General features: G+C 47.9%; 1 protein-coding gene across 3 annotated transcripts in view; it reads right to left on the bottom strand.

Moving 5' to 3' along the window:
* RABGEF1 (RAB guanine nucleotide exchange factor 1) overlaps window positions 1-26,747 on the bottom strand; it is a 33,436-nt gene that overhangs the window by 5,405 nt on the left and 1,284 nt on the right. Inside the window, exons 1-7 of one of the 3 annotated variants that reach the window (XM_048519498.1) lie at window positions 21,580-21,713; window positions 17,426-17,614; window positions 16,665-16,831; window positions 6,215-6,235; window positions 5,110-5,273; window positions 1,349-1,430; window positions 368-500 (exon numbers count right to left, since the gene is read on the bottom strand). In XM_048519498.1, the coding sequence (XP_048375455.1) occupies window positions 368-500; window positions 1,349-1,430; window positions 5,110-5,273; window positions 6,215-6,235; window positions 16,665-16,831; window positions 17,426-17,614; window positions 21,580-21,590 (767 nt within the window). In that variant the 5' untranslated portion in view covers window positions 21,591-21,713. Of the gene's footprint in view, window positions 1-367; window positions 501-1,348; window positions 1,431-5,109; window positions 5,274-6,214; window positions 6,236-16,664; window positions 16,832-17,425; window positions 17,615-21,579; window positions 21,714-26,747 lie in introns of those variants that run through there. The other 2 variants (XM_048519501.1, XM_048519499.1) reach the window with 2 other exon arrangements.

The raw sequence follows: 26,747 nt of genomic DNA on the forward strand, positions 1-26,747 counted from the left end.
TTTAGTTGATTTTCTTTAGTTAATTTCCAAAACCCTTTTTGGGAATTCCTGGAGAACGCCCCCTCTCCAGAGTACGTAGAAAAATCTCGTTTTTGTCTGTGTGTGGCAATGTTTTTGCCACTTTACGTGGAAGCACGTGTCAGTTAGATACAGTGACTATGTACTGCAGTTAGAGTCCTAACCTGCCTTCTATTCAAGGCAGCTTTATTCAGGGTTGCTAGGAAGTCTCCCATCCAAGGAACTCACCAGATCTAGACCCGCTTAGCTTCAGGAAAACTGGCACCCGATGCTCTCAGGGACTGGCTGGGTGCAGTGAATGCCTCTAGAGCAGGGCCACTCACTCAAGACTGGTTCCGAAAGCCAATACCTGATTCTCTTCTGAACAGCAAGGTCCTTCTTCTCATCTTCGGTAGTTTCCGGGCAGAAAACGTACTTATACAGGCGGGTCATGATGTACTTCTCAATCTGGTCCATTGCCAGTTCCACTTTTTCTGGGGGTACTGAAAAGAAGAAGAAGAGTTTAGATTTATATCCCCCTTTCTTTCCTCTAAGGCAGTGGTGGCGAACCTTTGGCACTCCAGATGTTATGGACCACAATTCCCATCAGGCTGGTGGGAATTGCAGTCCATAACATCTGGAGTGCCAAAGATTCGCCACCATGGCTCTAAGGAAACTCAAAGGGGCTTACAATCTCCTTTCTCCCCCCCACCCCCCCACCACAAGCACCCTGTGAGGTGGCTGGGGCTGAGAGAGCTACGAAGAACTGTGACTAACCCAAGGTCACCCAACTGGCATGTGTTGGAGTGCACAAGCTAACCTGGTTCACCAGATAAGCCTGCACAGCATAAGTGGCAGAGCGGCGAATCAAACCCGGTTCTCCAGATTAGAGTACACCTGCTCTTAACCACTATACCATGCTGGCTCTCCACAGAGGGGAAACACGGGGAGTTGAGATTGCAGCACAAATGTCTTCCCCTGTAATCTAAGCAACTGTCAGCAGAGTCTGCGCAAGGTGCTAATTGCGTTCAGAAAAGCTCCCTCTGAGCTGTCAGTTTTCCAGGCAGGGCCAAAGTTCCTCTGCACATTAAGCCTGCAAACAGTCAATTCAGGGGCTTTTCTTTTAGGAAAAAAATGGGCTCGCTTTCAAATCGTGATTTTTCTCGCACACAAAGGGGCAAGCAGAAAGTGGGGTTTCTCAGAGCAACCGTGCGCAAGTTTGCAGGGAGGCTGGGGAGTCCCCTGCGCAAATGGTCAGACGCAGGACGGGCATGCGCGAATCCATCCGAAGAACAGGAACCTGCATTGTCTTCCCTCTGCCCTCAGAGCCCTCCAGCAGAAACAGGACTACCTTTCCAGCGAGCATGCAGCTTATCTGCCACGTTCTGATAGAAGTCCTGGGTGTATTCGGACTGTTCTTCGATGCTCATTTCCTGCAAGAAAGCATCAGCTAAGTGCACGGGAACTGGCAGAAAAAGAAACAGTGGTTGCCTCTTAAACAGTAGTTTATCCCTCTCGCACACGAGGGAACACACACTTTACCTGTGGGCACCGTCTTTTGCCCAGCGAGCAGCTAACCTACCCTTTTGAAACTTTCCCCTTCTCCAAATCTCCTTCTTTGGAGTGGGTTTTTTTTTTGGGGGGGGGGGGTGGAGTCTCCTTCTTCGCAGGTTTTTACAGAGAGGCTGGATGGCCATCTGTCAGGAGCGCTTTGATTGCGTGTTCCTGGACTGCAGGGGGTTGGACTTGATGGCCCTTTGGGGTCTCTTCCAACTCTATGATTCAATGTCCATCCCATCTCTGGCTGCTTCCAGCCCCCTCCCCAGGCTCGCCGCCTCCACTCAGCACCACTCAATCTCTTATTCAACCCAGTTTCTCCTCTCTGAGGCCTCAGCGCCAAACACACTCCCTTTCGGGAGGGTCCTTTAAAGTTATTTCCCAGGAATGTGGCTCAGCAGCACTGGGTTTGTAGGTTAAATCTCTGGCATCTCCAGTTCAAGGATCTCTCAGAGCATATGTTGGTTAAGACATCTTGCTCTCCGATTTCAAAAAGCCCACATGGCTACGTGGAACTCCAAGGATCATAGAATCATAGAGTTGGAAGAGACCCTGAGGACCATCAAGCCCAACCCCCTGCCATGCAGGAACACACAATCAATATAACACAGCTTCACAGAGGCATGACAAAGCTTTGGTTCTCTGAAATGCAGACAACTGCATCTGTCTTAAGCAGTCAGACCTGGAGTCAACCTAGCTCAGTCTTGCCTACTGCCCCTGGTTGAAGAAACCCTTTGCCAACATGTGGTCCAGGATAAGACCTGGGGCATGCTTCAGGAAAGGTTGGGGGGACAGGGGAGAGGAGGAAGAGGAAGAGGAAGAGGAGAAGGAGGAGAAGGAGAAGAGTTGGATTTATAACCCCCCTTTCTCTCCTGTAAGGAGACTCAAAGGGGCTTACAAACTCCTTTCCCTTCCCCCCTCACAACAAACACCCTGTGAGGTGGGTGGGGCTGAGAGAGCTCCGAAGAACTGCGACTAACCCAAGGTCACCCAGCTGCCATGTGTTGGACTGCACAAGCTAATCTTGTTCACCAGATAAGCCTCCACTCCACAGATTAGAGTGCACCCGCTCTTAACCACTGCGCCATGCTGGCTCTCTTCTGCTTCTGTCAGATTCTACCTACAGCCCTCACATGCTCACAGATGTGCATGTGCCCAACTGAGCACGCTGCTCAGCACATATAAGAACATAAGAACATAAGAACTAGCCTGCTGGATCAGACCAGAGTCCATCTAGTCCAGCACTCTGCTACTCGCAGTGGCCCACCAGGTGCCTTTGGGAGCTCACGTGCAGGAGGTGAAAGCAATGGCCTTCTGCTGCTGCTGCTCCTGAGCACCTGGTCTGCTAAGGCATTTGCAATCTAAGATCAAGGAGGATCAAGATTGGTAGCCATAGATCGACTTCTCCTCCATAAATCTGTCCAAGCCCTTTTTAAAGCTATCCAGGTTAGTGGCCATCACCACCTCCTGTGGCAGCATATTCCAAACACCAATCATGCGTTGCGTGAAGAAATGTTTCCTTTTATTAGTCCTAATTCTTCCCCCCCAGCATTTTCAATGAATGCCCCCAGGTTCTAGTATTGTGAGAAAGAGAGAAAAATTTCTCTCTGTCAACATTTTCTACCCCATGCATAATTTTATAGACTTCAATCATATCCCCCCTCAGACATCTCCTTTCCAAACTAAAGAGTCCCAAAAGCACAGCGACAGGGTCCAGAACCCTCCACAGGTGATGATGCCACAAAACACAGACGTCATAAAAACAGCAAAAAGATTTCCAAATCCACTGCAGGCTTCACTTAATGGTTTTCGGTGAGACACCGTAGGAATCGTGGAGACACCGAGGCCTGGGGGAAGGCAGGATCCCGTCAGAAACAGACGTTGCTTTGGGAAACCTTAGAGGCTTAGGCACAGTTCACAAGATCAAAGCAACACAACACCCTCGTTTTTTGTTTCGTAGCTACGTTGGTAGCTTCTATTTTCAGGTTTGTTTGTTTTTTCAAATCCTCCTCGTTTGCCAACTGGCATAAAAGAAAGGCCGACTTCTGAAGCCCCCCTACGACAGGAGCAGCTTGACGAACCATCTGGGCACATTTGTCAAGGGATGTTTAACTCGACATTTGTCATTGTTTGACTAAAATAACGGATCTTTTTTCTCTTCCCTATGAATATACTTATGAATGTTGTATTCGACCCTGACAGCCGGAAAGAGATTTCTAGAGATGACAGGGGTTTCTAGCCCAACTCTCTGACAGAATTTCCGAGGGCGTTAATAATGAAAAAGGGATTTTAAAAAAAAAAAACTACAATCCAGAAGAGATCGTTGTAAAGTATCCATCCTGCAAAACCCTCAACAATATCAGAAGGAAAATAAAGCCAGAGGGAGGGGAAGTTAAAAAAAACCAAGCCAGTCATAATGAAACAGGGCTGGGCAAAGGCCTGGCGCTTAAAATTCGACAGGCTAGGTGCCCAGGAAGAGGAAGAAGAAGAGTTTGAATTTATATCCCCCCTTTCTCTCCTATAAGGAGACTCAAGGGGGCTGACAATCTCATTTCCCTTCCCCTGCCCCACGACAAACACCCTGTGAGGTAGGTGGGGCTGAGAGAGCTCCAAAGAACTGTGACTAGCCTGAGGTCACCCAGCTGGCATGTGTTGGACTGCACAAGCTAATCTTGTTCACCAGATAAGCTTCCACAGCTTATCTCCACAGCTCAGGCGGCAGAGCGGGGAATCAAACCTGGTTCTCCAGATTAGAGTACACCTGCTCTTAACCACTTCACCACACTGGGCACCAGGGGAAGATAAATTCCACACTCTGAACTGAATAGCCCAGGCTAGACTGATCTTGTCAGATCTCAGAAGCTAAGCAGGGTTGACTCTAGTAAGTATTGAGATGGGAGACCTCCAAGGAGTACCGGGGGTGTGAGGCAGAGGCAGGCAATGGCAAACCACCTCTGAATGTCTCTTGCCTTGATGGCAAAAAAAGAATAGCAGCAAACCGGAAGAAAGTAGAGGCCCCTTTGGTAAATGGTTTAACATAGTCATCCCTACCAGTTGATTATGCACAAAGCATCTGCTGCGCGATGGAGGCAAATGTACTTCGCTGCAAGGTTTCTTGTACGGACATATTTCCTCAAGCCCTGCTTTCACTTTCTATTCTCCCTACGGCACTTGAAGAGCAAATTTAATTTTGCTTTGCCAGTGAGGACAGCTTCGCCCCAGACCTCTTCCCTCTGCCCACAGCCAGCCCGTCAGGCTCACACAGGAGTAAATTAGCTTTTAAATACCCTGGATCTCATACCGGTTAAGATTTTAAAGAATGCCTTTCAAGTTCTTTAAACCAGCACTTCTATTTTCTCTATCTCATGTCAGGCAGCCCTGAATAGTCTGGGGTTTTCCACCAAAATACCTTTCTGCTCCCATTCTAATCCCACCAACATGGTAGGAAAACTGCACATACACACACCTCAATTTGAGAACAGCAAGGGGAAAAAACAGCAAAGGAGGCATGAGAAACGTGCCCCCCCCCTCACTCTGGCTTGCCGAGGGACCTACCCGTTTGTGATGCATGGCTTCCAGAAACAGCTTGCACTGCTTGTAGATCTCCTGCCCGGCTTTGTGGTAGGCCTTCAAGAACTCGATAAAGTCCTTGGACACTCTGTCTGTTTCGATGCTGACTTGCCTGCTGATTGGACTGGCCGCCTTGGCTTCCTGGACATCTGCAGGGGAGGGAAGGGTCCAACTGTTAGAAAGATGGTTACTTAGCCAGGGTTACCTCATGCCGTTTGCCTGGAGGATTCCAGGAAGGGCCCTTAGCTCAGGGGCCAGGTACTCACCATGCATACAGAAGGACCCCGAGTTCAGTCCCGTGGCATCGCCCGTGAAAAATCCACCAGAGACCTTCCCAGCACATGACAAACCAATGGTCTGATTCTGCACAGGAACCAGCCATACATGCAACTGGACCACTGAGCCATCTAACTTCACAAAATGACAGGCAGTAGCTCTCCAATTAACAAACAAAAAGTTGGTTGTGGTGGGCTTTCCAGGCTGTGCGGCCGTGGTCTTGTAGATCTTGTTCCTAACATTTCGCCTGCATCTGTGGTTGGCATCTTCATAGTGTCCATCATAGAGAAAAGTCTGTTTCACACTGCTGCACAGCCCAGAAAACCCACCACAACCAGTTGCTAGCCTCATCGTGCAGAGATAGAATCACAGAATCATAGAGTATGAAGAGAGCCCAAGGGCCATCAAGTTCAACCCCCTGCCATGCAGGAACACACAGTCAAAGGACTCCTGACAGATGGCCATCCAGGCTCTCTTAAAAAACGTCCAAAGGAGGAGATTCCATCACACTCCAAGATAGTGTGTTCCAGTGTCAAACAGCCCTTACTGTCAGGAAGTTTTTCCTCACCAAACTTAACCATCTCTTCACCCAGCTCCCTAAGTCTCTCCTCATAGGGCAAGGATTCCAGACCTTTTACCATTTTGGTTGCCCTCCTCTGGACCCATTCCAACTTGTCAATCTCCTTCTTGAATTGCGGTGCCCAGAACTGTACACAATATTCCAGGTGAGGTCTCCTCTAAGCCACAAAACATACCCACCCACCCCCAACTTCAAAAGTTTGTAGTGCTAACCAAGCAGCACCGAGTCACCCACCTCTCAGCTTGCCAGCCAGCACTGTTCAGAACGAAGGATGGAATGCGAGAAGATGTGAATGGAGCAGGATGAAGTGGAAGCAGCAATGGGACAGAGAGAGAGGACAGAGAGAAAAACACAAAACAGGAGAACAGTCTCCAATTAGCATCTCACAAAGGTGACGTGGAGGCACAGCAAAACACCATCTGACAGCTAAGTAGAATGCGGGCGAAGGCCAGGTGGCAAGAGGCACCTGAAAGCTTTCACAGGGTGGAATCAACTGGTTGTTGTGGATTTGGGGGGCTGCGAAGCCGTAGTCTGGTGGTTTTAGCTCCACATGCAAAAGAAACATTAGGAGTTAAAGCCAACAGACCACGGCAACACAGCCCAGAAAATCCTCAACAGTGAGAATCGTCTCTTTTTCAAACATGGACACCTCGTTCAGGGTCTTATCCAGGCTGGGGCATAATGGGGACATTGTCATGCATTGCAGTGGTGAAGTTTAAGAAGCTGGAGCACACCTTGGCCAGCTCTCTCCAAAAGAGGAAAAAAATCATTCTGAAAGACCATCTCTTGATCTGCGAATCTGCTACCCAGGGCAATCGGCCAGTAACGAGTGCTGATTTTTTGATACGCACAGCTCCAACTCTTCAGGATGCTTCGTATTCAGAAACAAAACTCGTTTTGTTCTGGTTTGTATCTCGGTGCTGCCTGCAGACACCGGGATTCCCACAAGAAACCTTCTCCTTAGGCTTTGAGCATTGGTTTTTGTTTTTTTTCCTACCGTTGCCGCTGTTCAAACTTGGTTATTAAACTGATATTTTTATTATTGGTGTTCAGAGGCTCATTAGCCAGTCTGGGAGGCCTGGTGGCACACTTTTCAAAAACGAATACGTAATTTGTCGGAGGGGAATATTTTTCGCGCACGCCGGCATCAAAACAAACCAGAGGCAAGTTGGCTAGGCTTGCAATCTGATCCTATCCGCTGCAGCTGTCAAAGTGCTGGTACAGGCCTGCCGGCAGCACTTGGACAGCACTGCCCTGCTTGCTTCCAGCTGAACGAGGAAGGCCCACGGGCCTCGGCTCCTTGCCAGCGCCAAGCCGCAAGAATGAACCCAAGGACGACCCTCTGGAAGCCTCGCCCTCTCCCTCGCACTGCAGAGCGCCACTGGGCATGCATTCGCCCCAATAGGCTCCCAGCCAATGCAAGAACCACGCTGCCAACGTCTACACCTGGAATGAGGCTTGACCATTACAGAGAAGCACCCTGGGCCTTCCCCTTCCATCGATGGTGTGGTGCCACATTCCTGCAAGCAGCTCTTCTGGAGGCAGAGAAGAGTTTGGATTTATAGCCCCCCCCCCCTTTCTCTCCTGTAAGAGGACGCAAAGGGGCTTACAATCTCCTTTCCCTTTCCCGCCCCACAACAAACACCCTGTGAGGTGGGTGGGGCTGAGAGAGCTCCAAGAAGCTGTGACTAGCCCAAGGTCACCCAGCTGGCGTGTGCTAGAGTGCACAGGCCAATCTAGTTCCCCAGATAAGCCTCCACAACTGAAGTGGCAGAGGGGGGAATCAAACCCGGTTCTCCAGTTTAGAGTGCATCTGCTCTTAACCACTATGCCACTGCTGATCTGCAGGTACTTAGACATCTGCAGAGTGTTCAGTGGTTTTTTGCCAAGCCACGTATGAGGGGGCATAATCGCACCCTGTACAGCAGGCCAGAGGTTCACAGAGGTTTATGACCCTGGGTTCAGACACACAACCTTACCCCTCCCTCGCTTCCAAAAGGGACATACCTTTTGTACCTGTGCCCAACTGGATCCTAAAGCATTTCTCCATGGAAGTGATCTAAAAGGCGATGCTGTTACGGCCCCACCATCTCCTCAGATACTGAGTGAGGACCACGGGCGTAACAAAATCTGGCATTATTGCTTTAACTGGGACAATTAACAAACTGCCAGAAAATTCAAATCAGTAATAAGAAGCACTAGATATCACTACATTTTGTAATAAGGAAATATGTAACAAGATTTATCTGCTCGCTTTCTATGATCCTTGGTAGATTGTTTTCATGTTAGACAAGTTGTTTTTCTTTCTGGGTAACTGCAGGTTCTCGACCTTTCAACAACTGAGGACTCTGATCCACGACATACTTATTTTGTTGTTCGTGCCTTAGAGGCTTCAGAGAAGAGAGGTTTTTTTGGAAGGGTTTTTTTTCCCCCCAGATATGAGTCATTTAAATTTTATGGTTTTATTTTTCAAGACCTCGGCCTAAGAGAGTAGCAAAGAAAGACCCTTCATCAATAAGAAGAGGGAATGGATAAATCCATGGGAGCTGAAATGAAACTTCCACCTTTAAGAACAATCCATTGCAGCAGTGACAAACATCAGGAGGACTGCTCAGATGCCTTGCTGGTGGGCTTCCCTTTAGGGAATCTGATTGGCCACTGGTCAGGAGGAGGCTGGACTAGATGGGCCTCTGATCCAATCCAGCAGAAGTCAGTCTACTTTCTTTAACTCCAGGTGCTTTCTAGTGGAATCTTTTCCCAAGGCAAGGAATGGAGGTGGCTGTAGCTTATGACTGCTTAGGCTGTGGCCAGCCCAAGACAGATGAGCTGCAAGTGTCCTCCCTGCAGTGTTGTACAGGGAGGAAGGGCAGCAACGCAGGGTCCAGGGTGAAACAGATAACATGCCTAAAGATCGGACCAAGGAGGGGCACACCAGTCAACTTCCAGTGACTCAGCAGCACCCTTAACCCACTGCTACCGCAACCAAGCCCTCGGGTTGCTCATCCTGGGGCCCTCATGAGACTCCTGGTACTTAGAGCACCCTCGTATGCCAGGGCATCTCCTGTCGATTTTTATCAGAGGACTGTACAACATAATTTTAAAAGCAAACACACCTTTGGGACACTGTTATAGGGAACAAGTAAGTCACTGCGAAGGTGGGATTCTCAACACTACAAGACACACAAATGCAATGAACACAAAGGAAGGGTTGGTTTTGGGGGGGGGGGTGCTGACACACAAAAAGGACCCAAACCAGTTTGAAAGACTGTTTTAAAACATCACAACGATCACAGCAAAACGCAACACACACTGCACACCTTGGCTGCACCGATCCTGCATCTAGCGGACTTGGGTTTGTCGGGAAGATCTACGTTCTTTAATGAACCTCTATGTGGTACGGAACTACTTACCAAAAAAGAGCCCCCATCTGAAGGGGCCGCAAGTCAGAAAGAGGAAGGGTCTTAACACAAGACATACAGAGAGACAGATTATCACAAAAAGACAAGCCTATGCAAAACTGCCACATACGCAATCATTAGATTACTTCCAGACAGAGAAATGAGCAGTATAGTTTGGTGCTACGGTTGTGCCAATTCTTCATCTTTGCAAGAAAGATGGCAGAAACTTGCATTTGTCTAAAGCGATCAGAAGTGTATAGTTTTCCATCCAAACCTATTTGTCATGCAAAGGGTGATGTCTCTAAAGATTGCCAAAGAATAATTACCTCTGCAAACAGACAATGCAAAACACAGGCTGCGGCTCATTACAGTCCTGTCGTCTTTTATTTATGTAATTTGTTTGACCAGCTAGACGTTACAAACATTGCAAGCGAATGTTTGACCCGCCTCTTTCCCCAGAAGGATGTTTGCAACAAAATTAAACCCATCAAACGTTACATATCCAGAGAGACAAATTCCAGGGCAGTAAACAGAAACCGGAATAACTCAAAGTGGAGATACCATGCTCAGAGGCAGTCTACCATCAAACACTGGGGGCGAGGAAGATCTGCTGCCTTCATGCCCTGTTCCTCTGCTTCCAGAGGCATCCCACTGGCAGAAACAGGCAGCTGGACTAAGTGGGCTCTACTCACATCAGTTAGGAACAGAAATGCCACAGGTAGAGGGAAAATACCACAGGGGTCAAGGACAAACCAAGACAGAAGCTGTTGTTTCTGTAAGCTCCTTTTGGGCTTCGCCTGTGGAACATCTGGCTAGCCTTTGATGGATTCACTGAATGTAGAAGCTGTATGCTGCTTTACTTAGCTAAACACACAATAAGAGAATTCAATCTCTATTTCTAATAGATTTACCTGAACGCACTGAAGAAATTTCTGTTGAAAACGTGGACTAGAGCGCCGTAGTTTCTTCATCACTTGCTGGAGCTGTTGCTGTCTGCTACCACAATTCATCTTAATATTTTTGATTCATTGAATTTTGGAGATACTGACTCTTTCAACTGACTGGAACGCAATATGACTATTGCAGGTTTCGTACCTCATGGACAATGTTTATGACATGCTCTCATTATATGTGTGTTTATTACCTTTATATCCAGTTAAATAATCACAATATATCTTTATGAATAATCTTTATGAACGGTTTATGAAGTATCTATTGAAATTATACTCAAACTAACTGCTTATACCTCATTGCCTTGTATCCCTATATACACAGTCCTTGTTTTTTAGGCTTGGCTGGCCTCAAATCTTTCAGTATTAGCCTTTGATGGAGACAGGTTGCTAGGCTAGAAGAGGCCTCTACAGTATGATCCAGCAAGGCCGTGCTGAAGACCCTCTTTATGCATCCCACCTTTCTAAGAAGGTCACAGGCTGCAACCTGACAAAACAAGCTTGTTGGAATTTGGAAGAAACGAGGGTTTAAACGAAACAAAAAGAATCAAAAGAATGGGGCTTATTCTACTAAGAAAACCAAACTGATCAGAAGTCAGTTCCAGGGCTGTGCCTGCGTGCCCCGGCATGCTGCAGAAAAGCACGAGGTGGTCTGCACAAATTCAACTTTCATTTATAAAAAAAAAAAATGTTTCTAGTCATTCTGCCTGGCAAGCTAGGCTCGAAGGCAGGCACCCACAACCAGCTACACCAGCGTTCGTGCCAAGGGGCATGAAAATCCAGCTTTTCCTGGCTCCGGATTTGGACCGCCACCTTGAGTTATGTATGAAATAAACAAACATGAAACAAATTAATTATCCAAGCGCAGAAGCGCAATGCTGGACACAAAAAGCCGAACTTGGTTTCCAAGTTCAGTAACTCACTGACAGCGTTTTTCCATAAATGCCGGGTGATGGGGGGTGGGGGGTGGGGTGGGGAGAACATTAAAAGAGCTTCCCATTTCTTGCCTTATCCTGTTGCTAGGAACGAAGGCCTTGTGGCTGCTCATTCCCAGCTGACGTGGTTAAAGCTTTAAGAAAAGTCCTTCAACTGCTTCGATTAAGTTGCCTGGGGGTTGTGATGGAATGATTGGAAGACAGACGATTGAAACTGGATCCAGTGAAGATGGAGGTCCTGTGGCTGGTACAGCAGGGGATGGAGCAGGTTTGTCAACTGCCAGTTCTCAGGGTGGGCAGGTTAGCACTGTGCAAACATGAACAGCCTAGATATGAATCTGGATGCCTCCCTATCAATGCTTGCCCGGCTATTCTACGCCATGCAAAGCAGTTGGCACCCAGGCCAAACTAGCTACAGTGATCCATGCAACGGTCACCTCTCAATTAGATTACTGCAACTCATTCTACACAGGAATCTGGAAGCTCCAAAATGTAGCAGTTTGGGTCCTGTGCCAGCTACACTGGCTCCAGTTGGACCACCGGGTCAGATTCAAAGTTTGGGCATTGACCTTTAAAGCTTTAACGGGCTGGGGCCCACGTATCCACAGGACTGCCTCTTCCGATATGTCCCTTGAAGGTCACTGCGTTCAGCCAATGAAAATCTGTCGGTGACCCCTGACCCAAGGGAAGTTCAGATGGCCTCAACCGAGGCCGACGTCTTTTCAGCCCTGGCCCCTGCCTGGTGGAACACTCTGGCCGGGGAGCCCAAAGCCCTGTGGGACTTAATGTAGTTCTGCATGGCCTGCAAGACAGATCTTTTCCACCAGGCATATGGTTTGGACAGCTATGGTGATACATCAATAGGACCTCTTCCCTCCCCTTCTTTTATTCTATCCTCCTGGGCTCTCGCTGTGGTTCCGCTCTAACCCAATAATGAATTTATAACAGAAGGCAGGATTCATATATTAAACTGAACTGAGGACCTGAAGGAGTTTCAACTGGTATATTTTAAACCTGAATCTTTTTAGCAAGTGTCATTTTAAGGTATTTATAGTGTTTTATGCATTGTCTTGTTGGATATATTGTTGTATTAGATGTGTTGTTTTATTAGATGGTGGAAACTGCCCTGAGCCTCCGGGGAATAAATCCAATAATAAATAAATAAAAGACTTGCCCTTTGGAAAACCTGAAGGAAACATTTAGCTTCAGCACCCTTCCAAGCTCTGTTCATTCTTAGCGTTGCTTCCCCCTCCCCCAAAAAACGTTCTGAAATGGGATTAATAAAGATCCTCCCTTATGCAAATGTGACAATTTTGTATTCCAAATCCCTTGTGAAACGGTGGTAATTTCTTCACTAAAGAATTTTTAAGATGGGTTTTCCTTAAAAGGGGTAAGCTAGTTTTCAGCTTCTCTAGATCAGCTTTTTGGACCTGTCACCTGCAGGCCGGGTTCGTGACTTGTTCATGTCAAGATCTCAGTCATGGCACAACCCTAGCACGGATTCTGCAAAGCCCAGCCACGTCAAAACTAATGTAAAAAGCTATGACAGACAAGCAGACCTGGCTGGCCTCTGCTAAGTGGTGTTACCTTCAGAAGGGGAAGGGAGCTCCCAGGACGGAGTAAAAATCTCCTTCAAGTCTCTGAGCAGGTGATCGGCACCGCGCTCCTTCCCGGGAGGTCCGGGATTGAGACTGGTCTCCTGAGCGGCTGGAACAAAATAGCAAGCAGGGTGCTGAAGGGGGTCACGACAAGAAAGGAAGTGGGGGAAAGAAAGGAGAGGCTGGATCTGAAATTTCCGGGGCAGGGATGGTAAAAGGGGGCTTTAGAGTGACAGGCAACAGTTGAAGCCCACACCTCAGATGCTGGAAGGTGGACAAGAGGTGGTGAAAGAAGCACACTTGACAGTGCATCGGCACATGTGCTGACACCACAGCACAGCAAGGATCTTCGCTGCCTAACTCAAGATAAACTTTCTGCAGGCAAGACACGATCTTAAAACAAATGTGTTCCTTTGAAACAGCATCCTTTTAAGAAGTGCTTGTGCCTGAGATGTTGAACAGGTAAGAACATAAGAACATAAGAACAAGCCAGCTGGATCAGACCAGAGTCCATCTAGTCCAGCTCTCTGCTACTCGCAGTGGCCCACCAGGTGCCTTTGGGAGCTCACATGCAGGAGGTGAAAGCAATGGCCTTCTGCGGCTGTTGCTCCCAATCACCTGGTCTGTTAAGGCATTTGCAATCTCAGATCAAAGAGGATCAAGATTGGTAGCCATAAATCGACTTCTCCTCCATAAATCTGTCCAAGGTACTATCGGAGTTATGCATAACCTCATCCCTTGATACTGTGTGGTTGGCTCTGCCTCCTGCAGGAGCCATTTTGTGATTAGCTCCGTCTCCGGCCATTCTGCCATTTTGTGATGACCTCCTGCCCACCACCTTCGGCCAGAATTCCAGAGGTGCCCTAAGTCTCAAAAAGCTGGGGTCTCCTGCCTGAATTCAAATTCACACTCTGCCACAGAAGCTTACAGGAGACCATGGGTCAACCACTCTCAGTCTCATCAACCTCGCAGGGTTGTTGTGAGGAGGAGAGAATGCTGTAAGCCAGTGTGAGTTCCCACTGGAGCAACAAAAAAGGGGTATAATGAAACAAAAAAGGAATGAGACATCTAAGTGAATGACGACCCTCAGGGGATCCATGTGACTACCAAGCTGCTGATCTCTCACATTCCTACCCCACAAGAACGTTGGGGGCTCTGCACTTAAATTACACCACTCCTACTCTATTTTTATCTCCTTGCCATCAGCAGACCAAGAATTCCGTTTAGAACGTGAGGCACGACCACAAAAACCACAACTGAGATGATTCGCTGGTCTGCTCAGAGCGCACTCTCCCAGAGACGCTCCTGCTAACAGAAGCAAGAAGTCTTTCCGTTTTTGGAGCGGAGTCTCTGCAATGAGGGGTACGCAGTTCCGGAACTCGCATCACGAAAATGCCCAGCCAGCCACCTCCTGTCTGTAATTTTAGATGGCTTCGAGACTACCAGGGTCCTCTACAGCCTTTGCTCTGAATATTTTTGGCATTAAATGCACGACTTCCCCTTTCTGTTATTTCAGCAGGCGTCTATGTTTATCCACCTCGCTTTAAGCTTCGTCACTTGAAATTATCACTTGCAGGAGGGAGAATGGCGTACTTTTTAACAAAGCTGGACACGAACAGCAGTCAAGCAGAACAGCATCTACACGCTGCATGCAAAGCTCACAGAACTGAAGCGCATAAATCTACTTGAAGTATGGAAACAAAGTCGTACAGCAGAGACAGGGAGTCAGCAAACAGACTATTGACGTTGTCCTGTTGCAACCAAGAGGATTCAGTGCCTGATCAATGGGCATATATTGTGGAAGAGAAAACATTTTATGGCTCCTACCTTGCGCTGAAGATAAAAGGCACCATATACATTTCCATTACTTTTTTTACCTCATGTATTTATTCGTACTTGGACACGTCTAATTTTAAAATTATCACAGTTGTTCCGACATTTTTATTACTGTGTGTTCTTCTGTATGAGATTCCAGGTGTCAGGGGCAGAAATATGGAACATAAGTGGAAGAAAAGGACATGGTGGTGGAGAGAATGAGAAGAGAGAGAGGAGGGCCAGAGATCAAACCTTGCGAGCCCGGCACACATTCAACAGATGGCCTTACGCGACCCACCCCATCTTGGCCTCGCTCTCTGACATCAGCATCTGCATTATGGGGATAATTAATCTACCCCAGTTTGCACCCAGATGCTGCATCAACCAAGACACATGAATGCAAAGGGAATCAACCCTTTAGGAAGAAAGCAAAATCTATTGACAGTATTAATGAAAGATCAAATATTGGAAAGATTTACAGCTAACTGGAGTTCTTTGCAAACTTCTTGAAAAATAGCACAAACAATGATTCAATATTCTGGGGGAGTATAAAACAGTTGAGATTTTAATTTACCATTAGGAGGAACTGTAAACTGAATAGCTGTTTCTTAATATGAAAATAAGCTCGAAATGAGACTGGGCATGTTAGACTAGTATGGTAAAATAATTTAACCTGATGTGAATAATCAGAAGTCATTAAATATGTATTTTACTCTTTTAATATATGTATTTTTTGTTCCCTATTTTTTTCTTTTTCCTCTGTTTTTTTTTTTAAATTTTTATGAAGATTTAAAAAAAACCCTTTAGGAAGAAGGCTCTATGGCTTCCAGAAAACCAAGTTCAGAATTAATACTTCAAAAACTTAAATTATAAGGGGGTCTCAACAGCTGCTCGGAAATCCCAAAGGATGATCAAAAACAGGCACCTTCTAGAAAAGTACTACAGAACCAAGGTGGTGGAATAGGACCTGGGAAACTTAAATTCAAACACCCACTCTACTACAGGAAGTTGCTATTACGGGAAGTAGAGCCAGTCGCACACTCTCAGCCTCGACCATAGCAAGTATTTTCGCGGGAGACCTCCGAGGAATACCCAGGTCGTGATCGAGACAAGCAATGGCAAACCGCCTCTGAACAGGTCTTGCCTAGAAAACACTACAGGGTCACCATATGTCAGCTAAGACTTGACGGCAAAAAGGGGAAAGAAAAGAACAGTCCAATTGTGAACTGATGGCTAAGACAGGTGCAGGGACAGTTTTTGGCTCAAGGACCACGTCTGGGTCTCCACCAGCTTGTGGGTATCCAAGAGTCAAACACAGGCTCTTGCTTCTAGTGCCAAATGGAGAATTCTGTCCCACTCTGCTGCTCTTTGAGATACTCATTCCTCAAGTGGCTTAGCCCCTTTTCCCCCTTGTTGGCTAACACTTGAGGGACTGGATTTGCCTGGCCTTCAAAGCCCCCCCTCTCCCCCCCAGGCTGTAATTTGTCCACATGTGAGCTAAGAAGAAGAAGAGTTTGGATTTATAGCCCCCCTTTCTCTCCTTTAAGGAGACTCAAGCGGGCTTACAATATCCTTTCCCTCCCCCCCCCAAAAAAACCAAATATCCTGTGAGATAGATGAGGCTGAGAGAGCTACGAAGAACTGTGACTAGCCCAAGGTCACCCAACTGGCATGTGTTGGTGTGCACAAGTTAATCTGGGTCACCAGATAAGCCTCCACAGCTCAAGTGGCAGAGCGGGGAATCAAACCCGGTTCTCCATATTAGAGTGCACCTGCTCTTAACCACTACACCACACTGGCTCTCAAGAGAGTGTGATTCCTCTCCGCTCTCCCCATGAACCCACCCGGTAGACTTCAGGAAGCCACTGCTTCGGCCCCTCTCCCCCAACTGTACTTGGAGAGTGACACCAGCATACTTTCTGGGGCTGTTAACAACGACTATGATCAAGAACAGGGAGATACAAAAAACAAGTAAGAAGAAAAGGTACCTTTCTTGGATCCTGCCCGCGAAGAAGCCCCAAAGAATTTCTTCACGGTCGTCACTTTCCGGGACTTCTCGTTGGTCTTCTTCTCCTCGAACTTGGAGAAGGTGAGTGACTGGGCCCCTTGAGGGTGCTGAGTGCTGGCGTAGGCTTCCTCTTCCTCACGCTGCAGCCTGGCCCCCAAGGAGAGAAACGGGTCTCTGTTCAGCTCCAGCCAAAAGCATGGCCACGTTGGGTCAGGGACCAGAATCCTGCCCCGACTGCTTCAGAGACAGAAATCCTGACCACCTGTTGCATTCATCCCATGACAAAGAAGCTATGCGGAAGCCAGAAAACCACCACACCACCCTGCCAAGGAACCAAGAGGGAATTGCAGGCAAGCACAGAAAAGAAGAAGCAACTAGCTCCTTATCAGAAGACTTTGGATTTATATCCCCCCTTTCTCTCTTGTAAGGAGACTCGAAGGGGCTTACAATCGCCTTTCCCTCCCCCCCCCCCGCCCCCACAACAGACACCCTGTGAAGTGGGTAGGGCTGAGAGAGCTCTGAAAAGCTGTGACCAGCCCAAGATCACCCAGCTGGCATGTGTTGGAGTGCACAAGCTAATCTGGTTCACCAGATAAGCCTCCACAGCTCAAGTGGCAGAGCAGGGGATCAAACCCAGTTCTCCAGATTAGAGCGCACCTGCTCTTAATGACTATGCCACTGATGCTACAAATACAAACACAGACGCCCATGAGCAGCCTGCATACGAAGGAACCCCCTTACCGCTCAGCAAGCTCCCAGTCCTCCTGAATCTGCTTCTGCCGGGCCTTTTGGTACTCTTCTCGCCAGCACTTGGAGCAGAAGCCCTGCCAGCCAGGGTTGCCATAGTAACCACATCCCTTCTTGCAGAGGAGCTCCGACTGGTCCACGTGGATGCCTCGGCGTTCGGACTTGAGGCTCATCTTCCTCCTCCTGCACAGTGAGAGAGAAAGAGTCAAAGGTGTGGTTTGGATTGGGGGGCGGTGCTAGAGACTTTAGAAGAGGAAACAGACCAATGGGAACCACAACACTTCTGCTTTACTTCAGTTTGAGAGTCAGTGTGCACAGTGGTTAGAGTGTTGAGTCAGCGTAGTATAGTGGTTAAGAGCAGGCGGATTCTACTCTGGAGAACCAGGTTTGGTTCCCCACTCCTCCACCTGAGTGGCAGAGGCTTATCTGGTGAAATGGATGTGTTTCCGCACTCCTGCATTCCTGCTGGGTGACCATGGGCCAGTCACAGTTCTCTCAGAACTCTCTCAGCCCCACCTACCCCACAAGGTGTCTGTTGTGGGGAGAGGAAGGGAAAGGAGTTTGTAAGCCACCTGGAGTCTCCTTCCAGGAGAGAAAGGTGGAGTATAAATCCAAACTCTTCTTCTTCTGAGAACTGAGCTCATGGATGCTTGTTAGGTGACCTTGGGCCAATCACACTCTCTCGGCCGAACCTGCCTCACAAGGTTGCTTTAATGGGGGAAGAGGCTATTTTGGGTGCCCACTGAGGAGAAAAGTAGGGCGCATGGACAAAGCAAAAGAGGCAGAGGCCTGAGACGATCTCTTGGTGCACAGCTGCTGACTGAAAGGTACTCACACAGGGTGCCTAAGTGAAAATCCTTTTTAAATTTCAAAGCCCTCCTGAGAAACACTCCCAAACCATAAGCCGGCAGAGAAATCATCCTTTTTTGCGCCTGGAAGCGAAGAACAGAAAGCAGAACAGCCTCAGATCCTGCAAGTCACTTAAGAACAGAGATTCTAGTCTAGAATTATCACGCTCATTCCGGAGAGCAACTGGTAAGATCTGGAAGGGCCTAAAAACACCTGGAAGGACCTAACAGCTCAGTGGAACAACACCGACTTCACACGCATGAAGTCCCTGGCTAACCCTCCCAGTATTTCCAGTTTGAAGACTGCAAAGTTTGGGGATTTTTAAATATATATATATGCATTGTTATTCATTTAAGTGATTTATGCTCAATGACGTGCAGATAGCGTGCCACACTGAATCCTTGGTGAAAGGTAGGATAAAACTACCTTAATAAACTAAGAACTAAGACTAAGAAGGCTGAGAAATCTCTCTCTCTCTCTCTCTCTCTCTCTCTCTCTCTCTCTCTCTCTCTCTCTCTCTGACACGCTGAGAGCCATTTCTACAAAATTTCACACAACCACTCAAAACTGGGTACAGCGTGAAACAGACACTCAGAGAAAGGTCACCACATCCTTTTTAAAGGGTAACGCACTGCCCAACAAAGAAGCTAGGCTGACAAGCCTCCCAATCTGAGGAATGTCCAGCCTTGAGCAGCGTTACCAATACCTCCAGGTGGAGGCTGGAGTTCTCCCAGAAATAAACACTGATCTTTAGACTACAGAGATCATTTCCCCCCTAGAAAATGGCAGGTTTTGAGACGAGGGTACACTCTATGGTACGCCACAGATACTGACGGAGCTCCGCAGGAACTGTCCCCAAATTGCCAGGAGGTTCCCAGGCTGGAGCTGGCAACCAAGGAAGACCCACCCACACACATAAGTTGTACCATTTTACAGAACATGAAAAGCAGAAATGCTCAGGGGGACATTTTTATAAAGGATTTAGGAAGGCAGCAGAATGGGAGGAGGAGGAGGAGTTTGGATTTATACCCCACCTTTCTCTCCTGGAAGGAGACTCAAGGTGGCCTACAAGCTCCTTTTCCTTCCTCTCCCCACAACAGACACCTTGTGAGGTAGGTGTGGCTGAGAGAGTCCTGAGGGAACTGCGACTAGCCCAAGGTCACCCAGCAGGAACCTAGGAGTGCGGAAACACATCTGGTCCACCAGATAAGCCTCTACCACTTAGGTGGAGGAGTGGGGAATCAAACCTGGAAGAGCTCAGGAGGCTGCCTCTATAAGGGGCAGTAATATGGCCTGTCACAATGTTTATTGTGCATTTCACCTCCTTTTTATTACAGCTGTCCCTATCTTTGCAGCTCCCTTTCTTCCCGATGATTCAGGCAGACCTTATGGCTCCTTTGTTTTTCATTTCTATTGTTTCCTAGTCCTGTTGCATTGTTTGCTGGAGATCTTTGCTTTCTGATGGAATTGTTTTTCACATATGGTAATCCGCTTTGACTCTCAGTGGGAAGGGGGGCTGCCAATGGAAGTCAATAACAGTAGGACCTGTATGCAGAAGAGACAGTGACGAGAATGGCATGCCCAGGAACCAATTTCCAGAACCCAGAAGAGGAAGTGGAGGCTCTGTTCTTGATATTGCAAGCCAAGTACATTTGCGCAACAGAGCCAAAGTAAGAGATTATAAAAGGGCTGCGTAACTCAAACGCACCACACCCGGGTAGGGGAGTGCCGAGACAGCCCTGCCGGGTCTTCAAAGACTCGGGATGAACAAACAGGCAAGGAGGGGTCAGGAACGGTAAGGATCTCTTGCAAATGTGTGCGGCGCACAGCTGCAGTTAGTTGGAAACATTTTGCCATTAGGTAAGAGCTGGGAAACTGGTCATTTTCAGCTATAATTCAGATGGACAGAATCCAAAAACAAACAGCCAAGCAACAGCTTCTATCCGGACCAAGCACAAGGACGACACACACCACGTAAGCTGTCAAGTTCTGCAAAAAAGGTGCCTTAAGGCCAGACATTCTATGCATCACCTGTGTGAAAAGCAGAGCAGGTATGCAGATCTAAATTGGGGAGGATGCCAGGTTGCACATCTGACCTTTGGGGACAAAGCAGTAAAAAAACAGAAACTATCTGTGGCCACTGGGGAGAGGGGATCTGTGCCTTCCCAGAAAGGGAACGAAAAGCCCACCCTTTCAGGCTGTGGCAGTCTCTGCAGCAGTAGCGTAGGAGGTTAAGAGCTTGTGTATCTAATCTGGAGGAACCGGGTTTGATTCCCAGCTCTGCCACCTGAGCTGTGGAGGCTTATCTGGGGAATTCAGATTAGCTGTACACTCCCACACACGCCAGCTGGGTGACCTTGGGCTAGTCACAGCTTCTCAGAGCTCTCTCAGCCCCACCTACCTCACAGGGTGTTTGTTGTGAGGGGGGAAGGGCAAGGAGATTGTAAGCCCCTTTTGAGTCTCCTGCAGGAGAGAAAGGGAGGGTATAAATCCAAACTCTTCTTCTTCTTTCTTCCTCATCGGCTCCTACACCAAAAGGAGTCACAGCTGCAAGGATGAAAATGCTCCTCTTGGCAAGAGATGACAGGCCACAAAGGCAAAGTGGTCCTGAACACACCAGGAACAAGTCAGTGTCCAGAAAATTACTCCATCCTCCCGAACAACACAGGAAATTCACAACTACCTTCCCTCGACTCCTCCAGTGACCCCTGGCTCTATGTCCAGGGGAAGGTAAAAAAAAACCTCCAGGATCCCTGGGCAATTTGGCAGGGCTGACGCTAAAGTGGTGGTCGGCATGACACTGGGAACACCAGAAAGGGCACGAGACCGGAGCGCTGACTCTCAAACAGATCTTCTGCTCGCAAAGTCGTAGATATCTGAGAGCAATTACTTCTGCCCCCTAGCCGGTGTAATGGTTAAAAAGGTTGGCCAACTTCTCAGCCTGAAGGTCACCCATCTGCCACCGGTTCTTCCCGTTTGCAGTGCTGGCAAAACAAGCAGAGCTGCCGTCCAGCTCTGAGCCCTCATAAGCAGGGAGAGTCCCAAATGTCGCTCTGGGTGGCACTCGGCCCTCGTGCAGGGCCAGTTTCTTTCTTTAGCAGGACAACTGGTTGAAAACTGAAGCCACTTCTAGGGCCAGATGAAAATCGCCCTTAATTAGCTGCTACCCCTGGGCTGTAATTTGCTGGATTAGACTCAGAAAAGACAATAATCTTTTCCTGGCCTGCGCAGCACAAATAGCTGCTTAGCCAGGAGAAGCCACCGCCTGGAGAGTTTCAAATAAAACAAAAACCTCTCACCTTCCTTCCATTCAATATGTGCATGTGCGACCAGAGAACTGGGCGGCCCAGACAAGAAGGCGGCGGCCGGCTCACTGCAGGCCCTTCGCCGCCGTCTCCCAGGCCCGGGAGCAAAGTCACATGCTCCCTCGCACAAAGCCACCCAGGAATGTCTCTGGTATGCAAGAGGTCTCCGCTCCCTTTAAAGGGAGCAGGAAGGGTAAGAGACTTGGCCAGTGTTTTCCACACGGTCCGTGCAAAACTCGGAGGCAACTGGATACCGACGTCACCCCTTCTAGGCAGAAACACAGGCACTTTGTCCTTGCCAGCTTATGCGCAACCTGAACAAACCCCATACAGAGCTCTAAAAGGAGCGCCCAGCTCAGCAGATCGAAACCTGGGTAAGATTTCGGCAGCTGCAGGGAAAAAACATACGCGGAATCCTTTCATCACCAACTAGTGGGCCACTGGGGGTGAGATAGGATCAGAAACTCCGCTTTGGTAGCTCTGGCTCCTGAGTTTCCAGTAGTTGACCCCCGGGCTGGCAGATGACTCCAGCTTCCGACAGAAAGTCCAGGTATAAGCCTCCCCTCAACAGGATGGAGCAACCAGACATAAAACAGCAGCGCTATCCCGCCATTCGACATCCTCACAGTTACATTAAAGTTAGCCGCTTGCTCCTGAGTAAAGAAGGGCCACGCTTTAAGTAGGTCACCCCAACCGATCTTTGCTTGCTTGTTTCACTCTGGCACACTTGGGGTGAAACACATCAAAAGAACCACACAGAGCCCGGCTGAACGTGGATCAGAGAGAAGCGTTCACCTCCTGACTACACTGCAGAGATAACTGGATGGTTTTGGACCGCTGATCAACTAACATTCAAGCCTACCTCACAGGGCTGTTGTAAGGACAGACCAAGCCCCTTCCCGTCCTCCCATGCACGTGACGCTGGACTCCTTGGAGGAGAAATAAACAGAACTTAGAACGAAAATAAAATGCTTCTGTTTTACTGATACTTTTTCAGTTTCTTGGGTTTTAACAGCTTCCGTGTTAATATTGTGGCTTTTAGTTGTATGTTGACTCAAGCAGAATTCTGAAAAGGCAGCACAGAAATATTCTTTAAAAATGAAATAATCCATTAAGCATCCTGATTACTTAAATAAAAAGTTGCCAATAGGTAGGAGGGAGGGCTCCGCCTTTCACATTTTCAGTTTCATTCCTAATGACACTCACATTCCAGAGTCAAAACCATTTCCCCAAATCGAATGACCCACCCTTGACAACTGCCCCCACAACAAAACTTGCTGCCAATTCACTTAACAAACAAGCCACGTCCACAACTCAGCTGCCCAAGGGAGAGTCTTGGGGAAGGGGAAGAAAGCGAGGAGGGTGGAACAGGAGCTAATGAAAGGCATGTTTCAATGTCAGCAAAGTCTGGTATTACAATAGTTGTTTTAGTAAATGCAGTGAGGGATGGGGGGGGAGGGTACCCAGCATGGTGTAGTGGTTGACAGCAGGTGCACTCTAATCTGAAGAACCGGGTTTGATTCCCTGTTCTGCCACTTGAGCTGTGGAGGCTTATCTAGTGAACCAGATTAGCTTGTGCACACCAACACAAACCAGCTGGGTGACCTTGGGCTAGTCACAGGTCTTCAGAGCTCTCTCAGCCCCACCCACCTCACAGGGTGTTTGTTGTGAGGGGGGGAAGGGAAAGGAGTTTGTAAGCCCCTTTGAGTCTCCTTACAGGAGAGAAAGGGGGGATATAAATCCAACTCTTCTTCTTCTAGGCCCTGTGGAATTGCATCAGATCCCACAGGGTCCTGGTCTCATTCGACACAGCATTCCACCAAATCGGGGCTAGGGCCAAAAATGGCCTGGCTTCAGTTGAGGCCAGGCAGACTTCCTTCGGGCAAGGGACCACAAGCCAATTTCTATTTGCCAATTGAAGCATCCTCCGGGGGATGTAACCGGTCCTATAAATACACCGGCCCTGGACAGTTTAGGGCTTTATACATTAGTACTTGACCCGGTGCTCCACCTGGAGCTGGTGGAGCACAGGTCAGTGCAGCTGGTGGAGCACAGGTCCCATCATGAGGCTCCAGTTGAGCCTGATTAAGTTTCTGGAGTCGGCCCAAGGGTAGCCCTGAAAAAGTGAGGTACGGTGATCCAGTCGAGAGATTACCATTGCACGGAATCACTGCAGCTAACTCCGTCTGGTACAGATGGGGTGCCAGCTGTTTGGCCTGGCAAAGATGGTAAAATGACAGGTGAGTAGAGTGATTCACCTGAGCCCCCACTGCCAGGGAGGCATGAAGTAACACCCCACCAGAGTCAGCAACTGACCATCCCCTGCCTGCCTTTTCGGCTCAGCCGCAAGACTCTCGTCTTTGCTGGAGTTAACTTCAGCCAGCTCTCTTTCATCCATTCCACCACAGCCCCCAGGCAGCTGGCCAGAACACTTGCAACAACATCCAGAGGGCCATCCATCATCAGATAGAACTAGGTGTCATCCGCGTATTGATGACACCCCAATCCAGACCCCCGGATCAACCCAGCAAGAGGGTCATATAGATGTTAAATAATATTGGTGAGAGAACTGCCCCCTGCAGGATACCGCACCCCAATGCAAACAGCAGTCCATATGCCACTCTTTTCCCCCAAATCTTTCTAACCATACTGCTTTAAATCTTTCTAAACCAGGGAGAATGACCACTACCCTGTTTCCCCTAATATATCCCCAAAAAATAAGACATAGTAGAGGTTTTGCTGAAGTGCGAAATATAAGGCATCCCCCGAAAGTAAGACATAGCAAAGTTTTTGTTTGGAAGCATGCCCGACGAACAGAACACAGAAAAATAAGACATCCCCTGAAAATAAGACATAGCGCATCTTTGGGAGCAAAAATTAATATAAGACACTGTCTTATATTTGGGGAAACACGGTAGAGTGAAGAGATGAATCACAGAATCATAGAGTTGGAAGAGACCCCAAGGGCCATCAAGTCCAACCCCCTGCCATGCAGGAACACACAATCAAAGCACTCCTGACAGATGGCCACCCGGCCTCTCTTTAAAAACCTCCAAAGAAGGAGACTCCACCGCACTCCGAGGTGGTGCATTCCACTGTCGAACAGCCCTTGCTGTCAGAAAGTTTTTCCTGGTGTTTAGGATTCCACCTAATGAGTTCCACCCCAATGAGTTCTAATCCTGATCCCGTTCCCCTCAAAATTACACCTGAGACTGTGACTTACTGAAGGTAACAATGGCCTTAAAAAAAACAGCATTAAGCCCCACAGGCCTCCAATCTGCCCTTATTACAAACCTAACATCAGCATCACTATCAAGGCATGCAACGTCACATGTAGCCAAGTCTGCAACGTCGAATTCTTTTTAGCTTTGTTTTCTTTGAAGTTTTCTTTGTTTTCTTTTATTAAGGGGTTTGTTTAAATGATTAATGCTATTGCTTTTGTTTCAAAAAAAAGGAATGTTGGGCATCTTTTAAGGGAGAAGGGAGGGAGTCATGGGGGCTGTTATTTTATCCTGGTTTTAACGGCCCTGCTGTAAGCTACCTTGAATCTCAAGGAAAGGCAGGCTGTAAAAGTTTTAAAGGGGAGGAGAGTTTTATAGACACTTACAAACCACCACCACCCCCCCAAGAAAGGCAAGTAAGTGGGTTGTAAATCAGATTCAGCCGGAACTCTCCCTGGAAGCTAAAATGACTAAATTGGTCATGTGCTCCGATCACATCATGAGAAGGCAATAGGAATCGGAAAACAAAAATGCAAGGAACAGCTGAAGGCAGCAGGAGCGGAGGAAAACCTACCATGAGATGGACTGACTCAATCCAGGGAGTCACAGACCTCAGTTTGCAATACCAGAGCAAGGCTGCTCACAACAGGACATGTTGGAGGTCATTAATTCACAGGGCTGCCGAGAGTCGGAAGCAACTTGTCAGCACTTAACACACACGCACACTCGTGGGTTTTCATCAATAATAGATATTGCAACTGAACCTAAATGGCGTCGGCATTTTTTTTTTTTGCCAAAAACAGACAAACACTATAGGTAAACAACAAGGATAATGACTTGATGACTGCAAGAATGAAGAGCTCGGTTCAAATCGCTCCTCTGCTATGTAACTACCTGATGGCCTTAGGTAAGCCATTCTACATCAGCCTCAGCCTCCCATCTATTGTGGCATCTTAAGTGTTGTGAAGTCACTACTGACTCATGGCAACCCTATGAACAAATGAAGAAGAGTTTGGATTTATACCCCACCTTTCTCCCCTGTAAGGAGACTCAAGAGGGCTTACAAGCTCTTTTCCCTTCCTCTCCTCACAATAGACACCTTGTGAGGCAGGTGGGGCTGAGACACTTCCAAAGAACTGTGACTAGCCCAAGCTCACCCAGCAGGAATGTAGGAGTGCGGAAACACATTTGGTTCACCAGATAAGCCTCAGCCACTCAGGTGGAGGAGCCGGGGAATCAAACTTGGTTCTCCAGATTAGACTCCATCTGCTCTTAACCACTACACTACAATGTTCTCCAAAATGTCCTGCCGTTAACAGTCCTGCTCTGGTCTTGCAAACTGAGAGCTATGGCTTTCTTTATAGAGTCAACCCATCTCATGTTAGGTCTTCCTCTTTTCTTACTGCCTTCCCCGTTTCCAAGCATTGCTGTCTTTTCCAGTTACTCTTGCCTTCCCATAATCTGACCAAAGTTTAGTCATTATAGCTTCTAGGGCAGTGGTGGCGAACCTTTGGCACTCCAGATGGCCAATTGGCCATGCTGGCAGGGGTAGATGGGAATTGTAGTCCATAACATCTGGAGTGCCAAAGGTTCGCCACCACGGTTCTAGGGAATAGCTGAGGGTCGATTTGGTCTAGAACCTACCAATCTACCATAAGGGAATAACAACATTACCCAACAGCCGCAGGGCTGTCCTAAGCATTACAAGCTACTACGAGAGAAGTACGCAAAACATCAGTTTTACGTTGTGACCCGCCCTGAGCCTCACAGGGATAAAGCAGGATAGAAATTGAATAAAATAAAATAATAAAAGCATTTCAGAAAAACAAGGACCAATTAGAAAACAATACTGAAACCGAACCAACATATAGTATTACAAGGAGAAGTGGAGAGGCTAGCAGGTGTCTGCAACCTGTGGCTCTCCAGATGTTCGTGGACTAC

This window comes from Sphaerodactylus townsendi, linkage group LG16 (genome assembly GCF_021028975.2).
Source record: "Sphaerodactylus townsendi isolate TG3544 linkage group LG16, MPM_Stown_v2.3, whole genome shotgun sequence".
NCBI lineage: Eukaryota > Metazoa > Chordata > Lepidosauria > Squamata > Sphaerodactylidae > Sphaerodactylus > Sphaerodactylus townsendi.